General features: G+C 38.6%; 1 protein-coding gene across 2 annotated transcripts in view; it reads right to left on the reverse strand.

Moving 5' to 3' along the window:
• The window catches only part of SAMD3 (sterile alpha motif domain containing 3), a 44,148-nt gene that overhangs the window by 17,433 nt on the left and 14,122 nt on the right, over nucleotides 1-12,593 (reverse strand). For both annotated transcript variants that reach the window (XM_027551521.1, XM_027551522.1), the window contains 3 exons: nucleotides 8,963-9,148; nucleotides 8,403-8,487; nucleotides 5,354-5,518 (listed from right to left, as the gene is read on the reverse strand). In XM_027551521.1, the coding sequence (XP_027407322.1) occupies nucleotides 5,354-5,518; nucleotides 8,403-8,487; nucleotides 8,963-9,148 (436 nt within the window). The remainder of the gene's footprint in view (nucleotides 1-5,353; nucleotides 5,519-8,402; nucleotides 8,488-8,962; nucleotides 9,149-12,593) is intronic.

The following is a 12,593-nucleotide window of genomic DNA, read 5'->3' on the forward strand; positions in this document are numbered from 1 at the left end:
GTAGTACCATTCATTGTGGGAAGGAAGGGGCTTGAAGCAAGGACTTGTAAAAATTGCTGCAAACACGGGGTAGAAATACACATGGTAACATAAACGAGACTTCAAAAGTGTCAGTGAAAAAGTGAAATACAAATGAGGTATAGAATTGCATTTGTGTGTGTGCTCAGTCATGTCTGATTCTCTGCGACCCCATGGACTATAGCCCATCAGGCTCCTCTGTCCATGGAATTTTTCAGGCAAGAATACTGGAGTGGATTGCCATTTCCTCCTCCTGGGGATCTTCCCCATCCAGGGATTTAGTCCCCATCTCTTGTATCTCCTGCATTGGCAGGCAGGTTCTTTATCGCTGCACCACTTGGGAAGCCCAGAATATCATCTACATTGAGTCAAATATATATAAACCCAAAATTATGGTACACATTTTAGAACACCTCACAAATAAAAAGTACTCTTGCCTGGAGAATGCCAGGGATGAGGGAGCCTGGTGGGCTGCCGTCTATGGGGTCACACAGAGTCGGACATGACTGAAGCAACTTAGCACAAACAAAAAGATACAGATGAAACACATTAGAAGGGCTGCCCAAGAGCAGAGGTGGGGAAAAGGGCATAGAAGAATGAGCACATGGGAATTCCTTGGTGGTCCAGTGGTGAGGACTCCGTGTGCTCACTGCTGAGGGCCCAGGTTCAATCACTGGCTGGGGAACTAAGATCCCACAGCCACGTAGCATAACAAAAAATAAAATAAAAATTAAAAATAAAAGGACTCTCATACTTAAAAAAAATGAATGAGCACAAAAAGAAATGAGTAGAACAAGAGAAGCCTGGCACAGAACAATGATGATAATGTGCCATGAGGTGAGTTTGAGTCACTCGACTTTAACACCTCAGGTTTTTCACAAGAAAATAATACAGTACAAAGTTAATTCCACTACACTGCATACATACAGTTCCTATAAGCTTTTAATACCAATATGTCTTCATCATTTAAACAGGATAATATTGTCAGCAACTTAAGAAATTACTCAGTTAAAACACAGACAGAAATAGACTCACAAACATAGAAAACAAACTCAAGGTTATCAAAGGGGCAAAGGGGTGAAGGAGGGATAAATGAGGAGTTTAAGATTAACAAATACATACTACTGTATATAAAAGGCACAACAACTCAGGACCTACTATATACACAGGGAACTATATTCAATAGCTTGTAACAACCTATAATGGAAAAGAATCTGAAAAAGAATATATATATATATGTGTGTGTGTGTGTGTGTGTGTGTGTGTGTATAACTGAATCACTGCTAAAACCTGAACCATTGTAAATCAACTATGAAAGTGAAAGTGGCTTAGTTGTGTCTGACTTTTTGTAACTTCATGGATTGTAATTCTCCAGGCCAGAATACTGGAGAATTCTCCACTCACAGAATAGAGTAACTTTTCCCTTCTCCACGGAAGATCCCAACCCAGGGATCGAACCCAGGTCTCCTGCATTGCAGGCAGATTCTTTACCAGATGAGCCACAAGGGAAGCCCAAGAATACTAGAGAGGGTAGCCTATCCCTTCTCCAGCAGATCTTCCTGACCCAGGAATTGAACTGGGGTCTCCTGCATTGCAGGTGGATTCTCTACCAACTGAGCTATCAAGGAAGCCCTAAATCAACTATACTTCAATAAAAAAAAATATATTGCTCAGTTAATTCTACTGTTTTGAGAATCTACTTGTGTCTCTGTTTCTAAGTACTCTAAAAAGTATAATAAAAGGCAATTAAGCAAGTGAAACAGATTTATCAATTCACAGGGCTACAAGTTGCTTGGACCTAAAGCTAAAACTCAGATGCCTAAGAAGCAGTGTTGCTTATGCTTATGCTGCATTTGATTGAATGTACAACCAGCAGTGACATGGGGTCATGAGGTTGGCAAAGGATTTTTAAACATCACATTTAAATCCAGTATTTTTGGAGGATTGATCTAGAAACATAGCCTGGGATTCTGACAAGTATAGCTCTGCGTACCATGGTTATAATTCCTTTTAGTAGCAGAATGTCAGGAACCAAGGCATTTTTAAGACTCACAGGTGGATGCTTGATGCTGCTGAAGCTTTGGGTTTTATAAGGGCTTCCCCAGTGGCTCATCTGGTAAAGAATCTGCCTGCCAATGCAGGAGATGCAAGAGATGTGTTGGATCCGTGGGTTGGGAGATCCCCTAGAGGAGGAACTGGAAGCCCACTCCAATATTCTTGTCTGGAGAATCCCGTGGACAGAGGAGCCTGGCAAGCTACAGTTTGTGGAGTTGGACATGACTGAGTATGTGTGCATGTGACACACACACACAGAGCATAGTTTAAGCAGTGCCACGCTGACCTCAGAGATTAAGGGAGGAGGAGGGTTGCGGACAAAAGATCTGTGACCTCAGACTCACACAAATTCTGCAGCTGCTTAGTCATCTTCAGAAGCCCACATGAGGGGAGTAAGAAATGCACTGTCCTTCACTGAGGCAGCTACCATCAATATTTTGGTAAATTCCTTCTAACAACAGAAACATAACAAGTGAAAAACTCTTCTCCTTCCTTATTTATTCCCAAAACTTTTCTCCAGTTTAGCAAAACCCACTTCCCTGCCTTTGAGAGGATGGCCTGCCTCCTGGCTTGTTGCCTACATCAGCATTTCCCATCTCTCTAGCACAAGGGGGTAACTTTTTTTCTAGATTATGGAAATGCTGTGCCCAGTCAAGAAGTTTTAAAACATGGGAAAGTTGCCCAAGTATATCTTAATCCAACTATCTTCAGAAATCATAAAGACATTTAAAAAGAGCTATAAGAATTGAAAATGCAGACTGGAAATAATTTAGGCAACTCATCTGAAGTCTAAAATCCCATGAGATAAGTGGTATATTCACTGAACTTGTCCCTCCACTCTTCTTGGTGTTTTTCCATTTGCTTAGTCACTATGTTGGGTACAAAATACAGAAATACATTGTTTCTGTAATATTCTAGTGTAAAATTTTTTCCATTCTTTGAAGCACTTGGCTTTACAGAACATTAGGTCATAAACAGAGACATTACAATGTTTAAAGAACCAGCAATGTGTAGCTCCATTTGTAAGACTGAGAAAAGTAAATTCTTACCAATTAGATTTGCTTGGCAAGAAAAATGTTGCCTCTTTTTGTCCCAGCTGGCAGGAAGGTCAAAACTAAATTCTGTTGCAACTTAACTCATCTTGGGCCCTGATACATTCAATCCCTATTCTTTTTGTAGCAAAGACCCCTGCATGGGCCTTGCTGCTGCTGCTGCTAAGTCGCTTCAGTTGTTTCCGACTCTGTGCGACCCCATAGACAGCAGCCCACCAGGCTCCCCTGTCCCTGGGATTCTCCAGGCAAGAACACTGAAATGGGTTGCCGTTTCCTTCTCCAATGCATGAAAGTGAAAAGTGAAAGCGAAGTCGCTCAGTCGTGTCCGACTCTTAGCGACCCCATGGACTGCAGCCCATCAGGCTCCTCCATCCATGGGATGGGCCTTAGTAGGATTCAATTTAAGACGCAGGCATGTCTAGGAGACTCCAAGATAGGACCCACAAAGGGCACAGTTACAAGATGAACTGAGGTGGTTATGAGAAAGAATAGAAAGATGACTGTACAGGCTGGGTCAATGATGGCTCAACACAAGACAGGAGCTGCCATTCAGCCTGTGTCTGTCAGGGTGACCTCTGACCCCGTGGGCTTACCCTTGCTGGGGACAATGACTGCTTTTCCAGTTTTACCATTCATCCCACTCCAGTGAATTTTGGTGGAACACGCATCAAAGGGAAAGAAATAAAACTGAATTTTTAAAATATTAATTCATTTATAAAGGAACTCCATTTGTAGTATGAGGAAAGTCACATATTTTGAGAATACTTATGCATAATGTAATTATGTTCCTTTACAAAGTGGCTCTTTATTTTAAGAATATAAAATATATTTTCAAACAAATCTAATTCTATCTTATGATTTTAGTTTAAAATTGGAATATTGCAGTTGAAGTTTCTATAAAATCACATCTCTTAATTTATGTACCTTTCACCTGTCTTGTCTTTTCATCAAAGAGCAGATATAAAATTGTATTACCTTAACTGGACTGTCATTTTGAAAACACTTTGAAAGTTACATAATAAGATATTTAAAAATACATCTTGATCTAACATTTTTCTTATGTATAATGCTAGAATGAATAGTTTACAAAATATGTTTAAAAAAATACTCCCGTCCCCTGAGACTTATAAGTAGTGACAATAAAATTGAGATAATCTGATAGGCTGCCCTATTAATATTAAATAATTATACTAGCTGAAAAAGAAAACAGAATATTTACACCGAGTACATTCACTAGCATAAATGTGCTTATAGTGAAAAGTTAGATTTACATATTCATGTTGTGCTGTGTGAGTGCTAGGTTGCTTCAGTCATGTCTGACTCTTTGCGACCCTGTAGACTGTAGCCTGCCAGGCTTCTCTGTCCATGGGATTCTCCAGGCAAGACTACTGGAGTGGGTTGCCATGCTGTCCTCCAAGAGATCTGCCCGACCCAGGGATCAAACCTGCGGCTCTTGTAGCTCCTGCACTGTAGGTGGATTCTTTACCACTGAGCCACCAGGGAAGCCCACTCATTCCTATTGGATTGAGGGAAAAACAGTATTTCGGGGGACATGAGATTTAGCTTCTTGAACTTGATAGTTAGGACATCCTTCCCAAGGAGCTCAGTCTATTTTATTAGCAGGGGACATTTTTGTTTCTGAGAGCATCTGGGGGCCATGAAGTAGATAATATCTACAGAACCTCAGGTAATTAGGACCCACATCAACATTATGGTACAGCAAACCCACTGTAGAGTAGGGAATCTCCAGACCCTGCCAGGGGCCCTTGGCCTGAAGTTCCTCACGGCCGCCTCTGTACAAAGCAAGAACACTGTGGAGTTTTGTACCCATATCTTCCTCCCCAAACCTTGAAACCAGAGGCTACTTGACCCCTACAATATGAGTATTAAAAACTTTCTGTAGTAATAAGAACAGTAAGAGCATAGGACACATTTTAGGATGGGAGGTAAAGAAATTATTCAAAGATCCAGAACTTAAGAGTTTCTCCAGGTCTTTTGAAGATTGTGAAAGAATAAACGAGATGTTCAATAAACCCTCTGCTCAGGTTTTTGGAAACCCTCTTCTGGAAATATTCTCATTCACAAAAGCAAAACAGATTTTCTTGGTTTCTGACCCACATGTTAAATTTTCAAAAGGATATTTTGTTTTGCTTTAATTATTTTAGTATTTGTTATTTCTTAATCAGTCAACCAGTAAGTTGTCAGAACAATTAAAGATTCAATCTTACTTTTATCTGGACAGTTTTAATTTCAAATCTTATATCAGCAAGAGATTTCCTTGTCTGGCCTCTTCGGTGTCCAAATTTACACTTATTTCTCATCACTTGTTCATCATCTTCTATGGGTCTTCGAACATATTTAAAGCGATCTTTGAGAGCTCGTTTCCATAAAAACTGTGTAAAATTATAAAACAGGGCAGTTAATATTCAAAGAGGTTTGCATAAGCCTATATAGACAATAAAATAGTTGTCTTTCACCTTTAGGCTTGAAAATATCTTCATTTTCAAATTACAGACTGAGAAAAGTCTGTAATTTTCAAAAGCCAGACTGAGAAACCATGATCCAGTTAAAAGGTGTGTGGGTGTTCACTGTAACAGTCTTTCAACTTCTGTTGTAGATTTGAAATTTTTTGAAATAAAAAATTGTGACTATCAAAATCTTGTAACAATCTATAATAGAAAATAATCTGAGAAATTATATATTTATATATATACATATATATATCATTGAATAATTTTGCTGTACACCTAAAACTAACACTGTATTATAAATCAATTATATTTAAATTTTTAAAAGTTAAGAATAAAACTAGTCCTAAAAACAACCAAATGCTTCCTCACTTGTGTGCTCTCTCTCTCACATTAAAATTCTAAGAAATTTTCTACATCTTTCACGGTTACATCAGAAACACAACCTCACATACACTTGTGGGGAGAGTCTGAGTAAACACCTACCATGCCCCAAAGTTTCCCCTTCCACTGTATGTGTACAAACCTGGATTATAATGTGCTAAGCAGTTTTGCAGGTCTCTTAACAGTGAACCATCTTTAGTTAACATCACTGGGAGAAGATGTGGATAAAAAGCACACAAGACCAAAGTCAGCATTATTCATAACTTTCTGTTTGTCTCATTTGATAACCACAAAACTAAAGGTCAAAATGTAATTAGGTAGATATGTATTTGCTTATATATATGCAGAGATTCTCTGGGAGGAATCTTTAATAATACTGGTTACTTCTGGGAAGGAAACTTGGATGACTGGAGGATAGAGGTGGGAGGGAGATGTTTCCATTATCCTTTTATAGCTTTTGAACCCCATGAAAGTATAACTTATTGAAACAGCAAATTTAGATTCTTTCTTTAAAACACAACTAACTCTATAAACAGTACCACTAATTTTTGGCAAATATTATATCTTAAGTATAGAAGGAATTCATGTCATGTCTGGTAATTATCAATACTAGGACCCCAGGTTTGTTTGTATTTTTTTTTTTTTTTGAGAAAATTTAGTTGACTTTATCATGTGCTTTTGTACACAACAGAATATTTTAGAAAGGATATCATACTAGAAGCAACGGTAGCTGAAGACCAGTCTGACTTCAAAGTTACTGGTTCTAGATATATCTTTTCTGAGTCTGGGTGGTGAAAAATAATCTTTAAGGCCCTCTCGCAGTCAGAAAATTCTATGATTCTATCCATATATAATGAACTTTTTCCAAGAAAGAAAGAGAGAAAGAAAGAAAAAAGCAAAGCAAGGGCGGGAAGAAAGAAAACAGACGCCTTAAATGTTATGTTCACAGATAGTGACATTTATTATTTGTTATTCAGATTGGAACTAATTGCTTAAATTCCACATCTTCAAGAAAGTACAGCAAAAAATTTTTCTCACAGATGTCTGTGAAAATAAAGTACAAAGGACATGCATCTTATTTAGATACAACTACCAACGTATGCATGTCACCTAGAGATATAAGAACTAATAGACATTATAGCTTTAGGTATAAAAGCTATAATTCTCCACAATTGTCCCTTAAGTCATACAGTTCCAGTGTCACAATGCACTCAAATTTTTTTAACCACATTGACTTTTTTAAGTGTGCAGTTCAGTAGAGTTAAGTATGTTTACATTGTTGGGCAATGCAGATCCCTGGCTTCTAAAGCCAAGGGACTTGCAGATCCAGAGAGCAAAGCTTATACCGAAACCTCTAGAACAGTGTTTCTCAACACTGGTTGCACATTAGAATCATCTGGGGTACTTTTAAAGATGCAAAGCCTTCTTCTTCAGATCAACTAAATCGGCATCTCCGGGGATCCTGATGTGCAGCCAGAGTTGAGAACTGCTGCCCCAGAACACCACCAGGATCTTCTTTTGTCAGAACAGTAGAGCCGTGAGAGAATCAGGTGAGGCTGTGGGTCAAGACCTCAAGACTATACAACTTCTGCATGGGTCTAAACAAAGGCAAGAACCACTCTAGTGATGTGAAAGCAGAGATGTAGGTACAGTCACAGCCTCTCTTTCTAGTATGGCATCTCTCGAAGATCCTTCCTAGAGACTCACGGTTAAACACGAGCTTCCAGATAGCTTTGAGAGAGAGATTCTGATCATCTTTCTAGAGGATAACATAGAGAGAGAAAGAAGACCAAGGAGGAAGATGGGGAGGGATGAACAGGTGGAGCACAGAGGATTTTTAGCACAGTGAAAATACTATATATGATACAATAATCATGGCTACATCTGTCTAAACACACATAGACTGTACAATGCCAGGAGTGAACCTTAATGTAACCTATAGACTTTGGGTGATTATGATGCATCAGTGTAGGTTCATCAGTTGTAATGAATTACCTCTCTGTGGGGGATGTTGATAACGAGGGATGTTAGGGATGTGTAGGGGCAAGGGGTATTTGGGAAATCTCTGTATCTTCCTCTCAATTTTGCTGTGAACTTAAAACTGCTCTTAAAAAAAATAAACTTTTTTTTAAAGAAGACATAGGAACACATAGAAATCATCAAAAAGAACAGAGCAGAGAGAGAAAGACCAAAACGAAGAACAAAATGGGAACTGAGAGCAAGAGACAGAAGAGATGGTCAAGGGAATGGAATTAGAGAGAGACCAGACAGAAAATGACAGAGAAGGAGAAACAGATAGACCTAGATAAACAGGGAGAGAGAGAGACTGAGGAAAAGGGAATGAGGCCTGAAATTAGTGGACAGCACAAGGCTCTTATTTTAAGGAGGGTTGAGAGTAACCGAATGGTGCTGTGTGGTCACTTACAAAGCCACAGCCGTCCTCATCCAGGAAAGGGTGGGCCTGCAGTAGGGCATTGACCACGTCGTTATACTGCTGGGTGCTGGGGTACCTGTTCAGCGTGACAGGGAGGACATTTTTCAGTTCAAGAAGCCCGTGTTCCTCCCTATGAGTCCAAATTACATTCACTTTTCTTCCAATCTTTCTATGTGATAATGTAAACACTCAAATAAGGGCTTTCCTGATGGCTCAGTGGTAAAGAATCCGTCTGTAATGCAGGAGATACAGGAGACCTGGGTTCGGTCCCTGGGTTGGGAAGATCCCCTGGAGGAGGAAATGGCAACCCACCCCAGTATTCTCGCCTGGAGAATCCCACAGACAGAGGAGCCTGGTGGGCTACAGTCCATGGGGTAACAGAAGAGTCAGACACGACTGAACAGAGCACACACATTCAAATATTGGCCAATGCTGGACTTATTATCAATCTGTCATGCAAAATCTGAAGAGAGTGGGTTCCAAATGATTTCAAGTCTATTCTGAAAACACGCCCTCTCGCAAGGCAGCAAGTCTGCCCTGTTATTACTCACAGTGAGCCTTCCAGATACTTGGTCATGTCCGCCTGGAGGAACTCAATGATCCTTATCCTCATGCTGTGATCAGGACACTTCTGTTCTGCTAGCATGCACTTGACATCATAAGGAAACTCTGGTAAGACGTAGGACTTAGTCCATTGTAAGGCTTTATTCCTTGCTAGAATGTGTCTCACATTCCTTCTGTGAAATAAAAAACACAAAGAGTGAAATTCTATTTCAAATATATGTAACTTATTAATTCTCTATACCCTGAGAGAATGGCTGGATGGCATCACTGACTCAATGGACATGAGTTTGAGTAAAGTCCAGGAGTTGGTGATGGACAGGGAGGCCTGGTGTGCTGCAGTCCATGGGGTTGCAGAGTCAGACACAATTGAATGACTGAACTGAACTGAAGTGATACGCTGAGAACTGATGATAGAAACCACATTCTTGAGATCTATATATATGAACGTCGTCAACCCATCTTCCATCCAGTCATCTATGTGCAAATGTTTAAAGATTCATCAAGTATCTCTTGTTTTCTTTCCCTTTGCACACACACAAATACTTGTCATTCTGGAAAAAATATCATAACAACATAGGCTATAGAAGACAGTCTGAAGTTGGGAAGAATGTCAATCCATGTATCTTGAGAAGGCAATAGGTAATGCATAGTTTAAAACTGAACAAGATATCTAACTAAAAGAGAGTAAACTGCAATTCAGCAAAGCAAATAAGGCATGTGATAAAGTCTTACTTAGCATCTGATTCAGAAAATTCTTCTAATTAATTGGCTGCAAATAAAATTAATTTATTAATTCTAATTAATGTGTTATTTATTTCACTACAATAAATAATATGGTAGAGAAGTGCAAGAGTCACTTAATGAGTCACTTAGTTGTTCTTGGCTATTTTAATAAGGTAAACTTGGTCTCTAAATTTAAAATAAGTATTAGATATTCTGATCCTCTCAAATGAAGTTTCTACAAAAGGCTACGGAAAGTGATAGCTACAGAAAGCAGATGAGTGGTTGCCTGGGGCTTGGGGTGGGAGAGGAGACTGACTGAAAAAAGGACACCAGGGAATTTTTTAGGGTGATGAAAGCGTTCCAAAGTGGACTGTGACAATGGCTGCACACCAGCATAAATTTACTAAAATTAACTGAGCTGTATATTTTAAGTAGGTGAATTTTAGGTTATGAAAGTTAAATCTCAGTAAGTTTGTTTATAAAATTAAATATCAGAACCACTTTAAAACCTTAAGATCAGTGATTGATCCAGTGTGTAAAAACTAAAATTTTCAAGCAAGTTACCAGAGGGAAGTGGTAGCATTCAGTCCATTTCACTAATAGGACTGATTGAGAAGGAAGTGAAGTAATAGAAGCAAGTCAAGCGGAAGACAAAGAAAGATTTCCTAAATTAACCTAAGTAGGTTAATCTTCTGGCACAAGCATGGACTACTTAGTAGCCCAAACAAAATTCAGATGAGCTTTGAAAGATCAGGTTTCCTTTAGAATTTTAGGTCATATTTTGTAAGAGACCAAGAGATATAACAAAACATGAGGAATAAAGGAAATTGGAGAAAGAATTCTGCTCTCTTTTCATGATAAGATCTTTCTCCTTTTTTCCCCTTTGGCAATAACTGTATTGGTGGTGAAAACAGGTCCCAGCTAAAACAAGCACACTGATAATTCAACACTTGATTCAGTACAGCAACAGGCAATTCCCAGAAGAAATTTGTGCCTCAGCCCAAACTATTTTCCAATATGTTCCCCTTTTATTTCATTCATTCATTCAAGCAAATATTTATTGGGAAGGTACTAGGGGGCAATTACTCGTCTACAATCCCTATTTCCTTTCTTATTCTCTTATTTCTTTCTCCCATGATCTCTCCTTTATCTACTTAGATCAAGATTCTAAAGTAATGGCAAGTTTCATTGGCTGTATTTTGTGCCTTCCCAAGATTTTGAAAGGTGCTGTAACTGTGCAGGCATTAAATTTGGTTTCAGTACAACATTTTAACATCTATCTCCTTTTCCTATGAATTTCAAGTCTATTTAACTGCATGACCCCTTTAGACTTTTGAGGTTGCTAGTCTTATACAGTATCTCATCAATGGATAACTTCTACATTCCAATGCTATAAAATAGGTCTTGAGGCAATTTTTATCTTCTTGCTCTATATATGTCTTTTCTCTTCAACATCAGGGTAAGAACTATATATATATATATATCATGTTCTTATTTCTGTCAAATGCCTAGAATGTGACTAGACACATATAGGCTCAATCAATGCCAGACAGTCCATCTTGCTCCTAATTAGACAAAATCAGAGGCAACAAATTTTCCTTTTCTTTACATTAAAACAACTTAACAAGATATTTGGAGGTGAACAGAATACAAAGTATGCTAACACAAGTCAAAACTAATATTATACAGAATACTAGAATCAGAAATTAAAAACACACTCTAATTGACTGCAGATAACTGCGGGCACAATCATCACCCATTCATAAAAATATTAAAATTCAACATTTGCATTGTATTTTAAAAATCTTTACTCTGAGGTTATGATTATTCATATCATTATTGAGGTAGAGTTGAGCAGAACACTGTAGAAGTCAGCTCAAAGTAAAAACATGGAGCAGAAAACAATCCCAAACTAAGAGGATGCTGATATTTCTGTTTCCATTTCAGAGTCAGTGCCCTTTAACAAGATAATATCAGAAAACAAAGATCTTTAATTCAATGGGTCACAACCCTGGGTTCATAGTACAATCACCTGGAAAGCTTTTAAAACATGTTAATGGCTAGGACTGATTCCCAGTCTAATTGAATCAGAGTCTACTGCACTAAACACTCAGTGTCTATGTAGACTTTATATTTGTCATAAAATGAAACTAACAATAAACTCAAGCTGACGCATTTGATAACTATCAATATTATTATTGCCATATGTGCCACTTTAAAAAATCATGAGGGACTTCCCTGTTGGTCCAGTGGCTAAGACTCTGTGCTCCCAGGGTATGGGGGCCAGGTTCGATCCCTGGACAAGAAACTAGATTCCACATGCCTCAATCAAGAGTTCACACGCTGCAACCAAAAGATCCACATGACGTAAGGGAGATCAAAGATCCTGCAGACCTCAACTAAGACCTGATGCAGCCAAATAAATAATAAATGTTTTAAAAAAATTATGAGATAGAGGTTCTCAGGAAGAAGCTCACTGACTGTAAAACTTTAATAAGAATGAAAAATCATCTAATTATTTTTACTCCTAAGAAACAGACAATATGGGCCTCACCTAGGATAAGGGAGATGGCCCTATGCAGAAAAGGGCCACTGGAGTTTCAGCCTGTTAAGGAAAAATCTCAACATACAGAAAACAGAAGTTGAGCCTTGGTAGGGAGCAGGAGAGACATACATGTGGGCAACGACTGCTTGTTTTATCGCCACGGTATATAACTTTTTCAATAATTAGGACAGCTCATAATATAGTCCAATTTTGCATGCCATTTTATTATCAGCTAGTATCCAATGTTTTTTTCTCAGATCCAGCCAAGATTCAAGCCTTCTAAATCTCCAGGACACACTTTGCATGTGTCAACCGTTGTTTCCCTCACTCCAAATGCTCTGAGTTTCCTT

This window comes from Bos indicus x Bos taurus, chromosome 9 (assembly GCF_003369695.1).
Source record: "Bos indicus x Bos taurus breed Angus x Brahman F1 hybrid chromosome 9, Bos_hybrid_MaternalHap_v2.0, whole genome shotgun sequence".
NCBI classification, from domain to species: domain Eukaryota; kingdom Metazoa; phylum Chordata; class Mammalia; order Artiodactyla; family Bovidae; genus Bos; species Bos indicus x Bos taurus.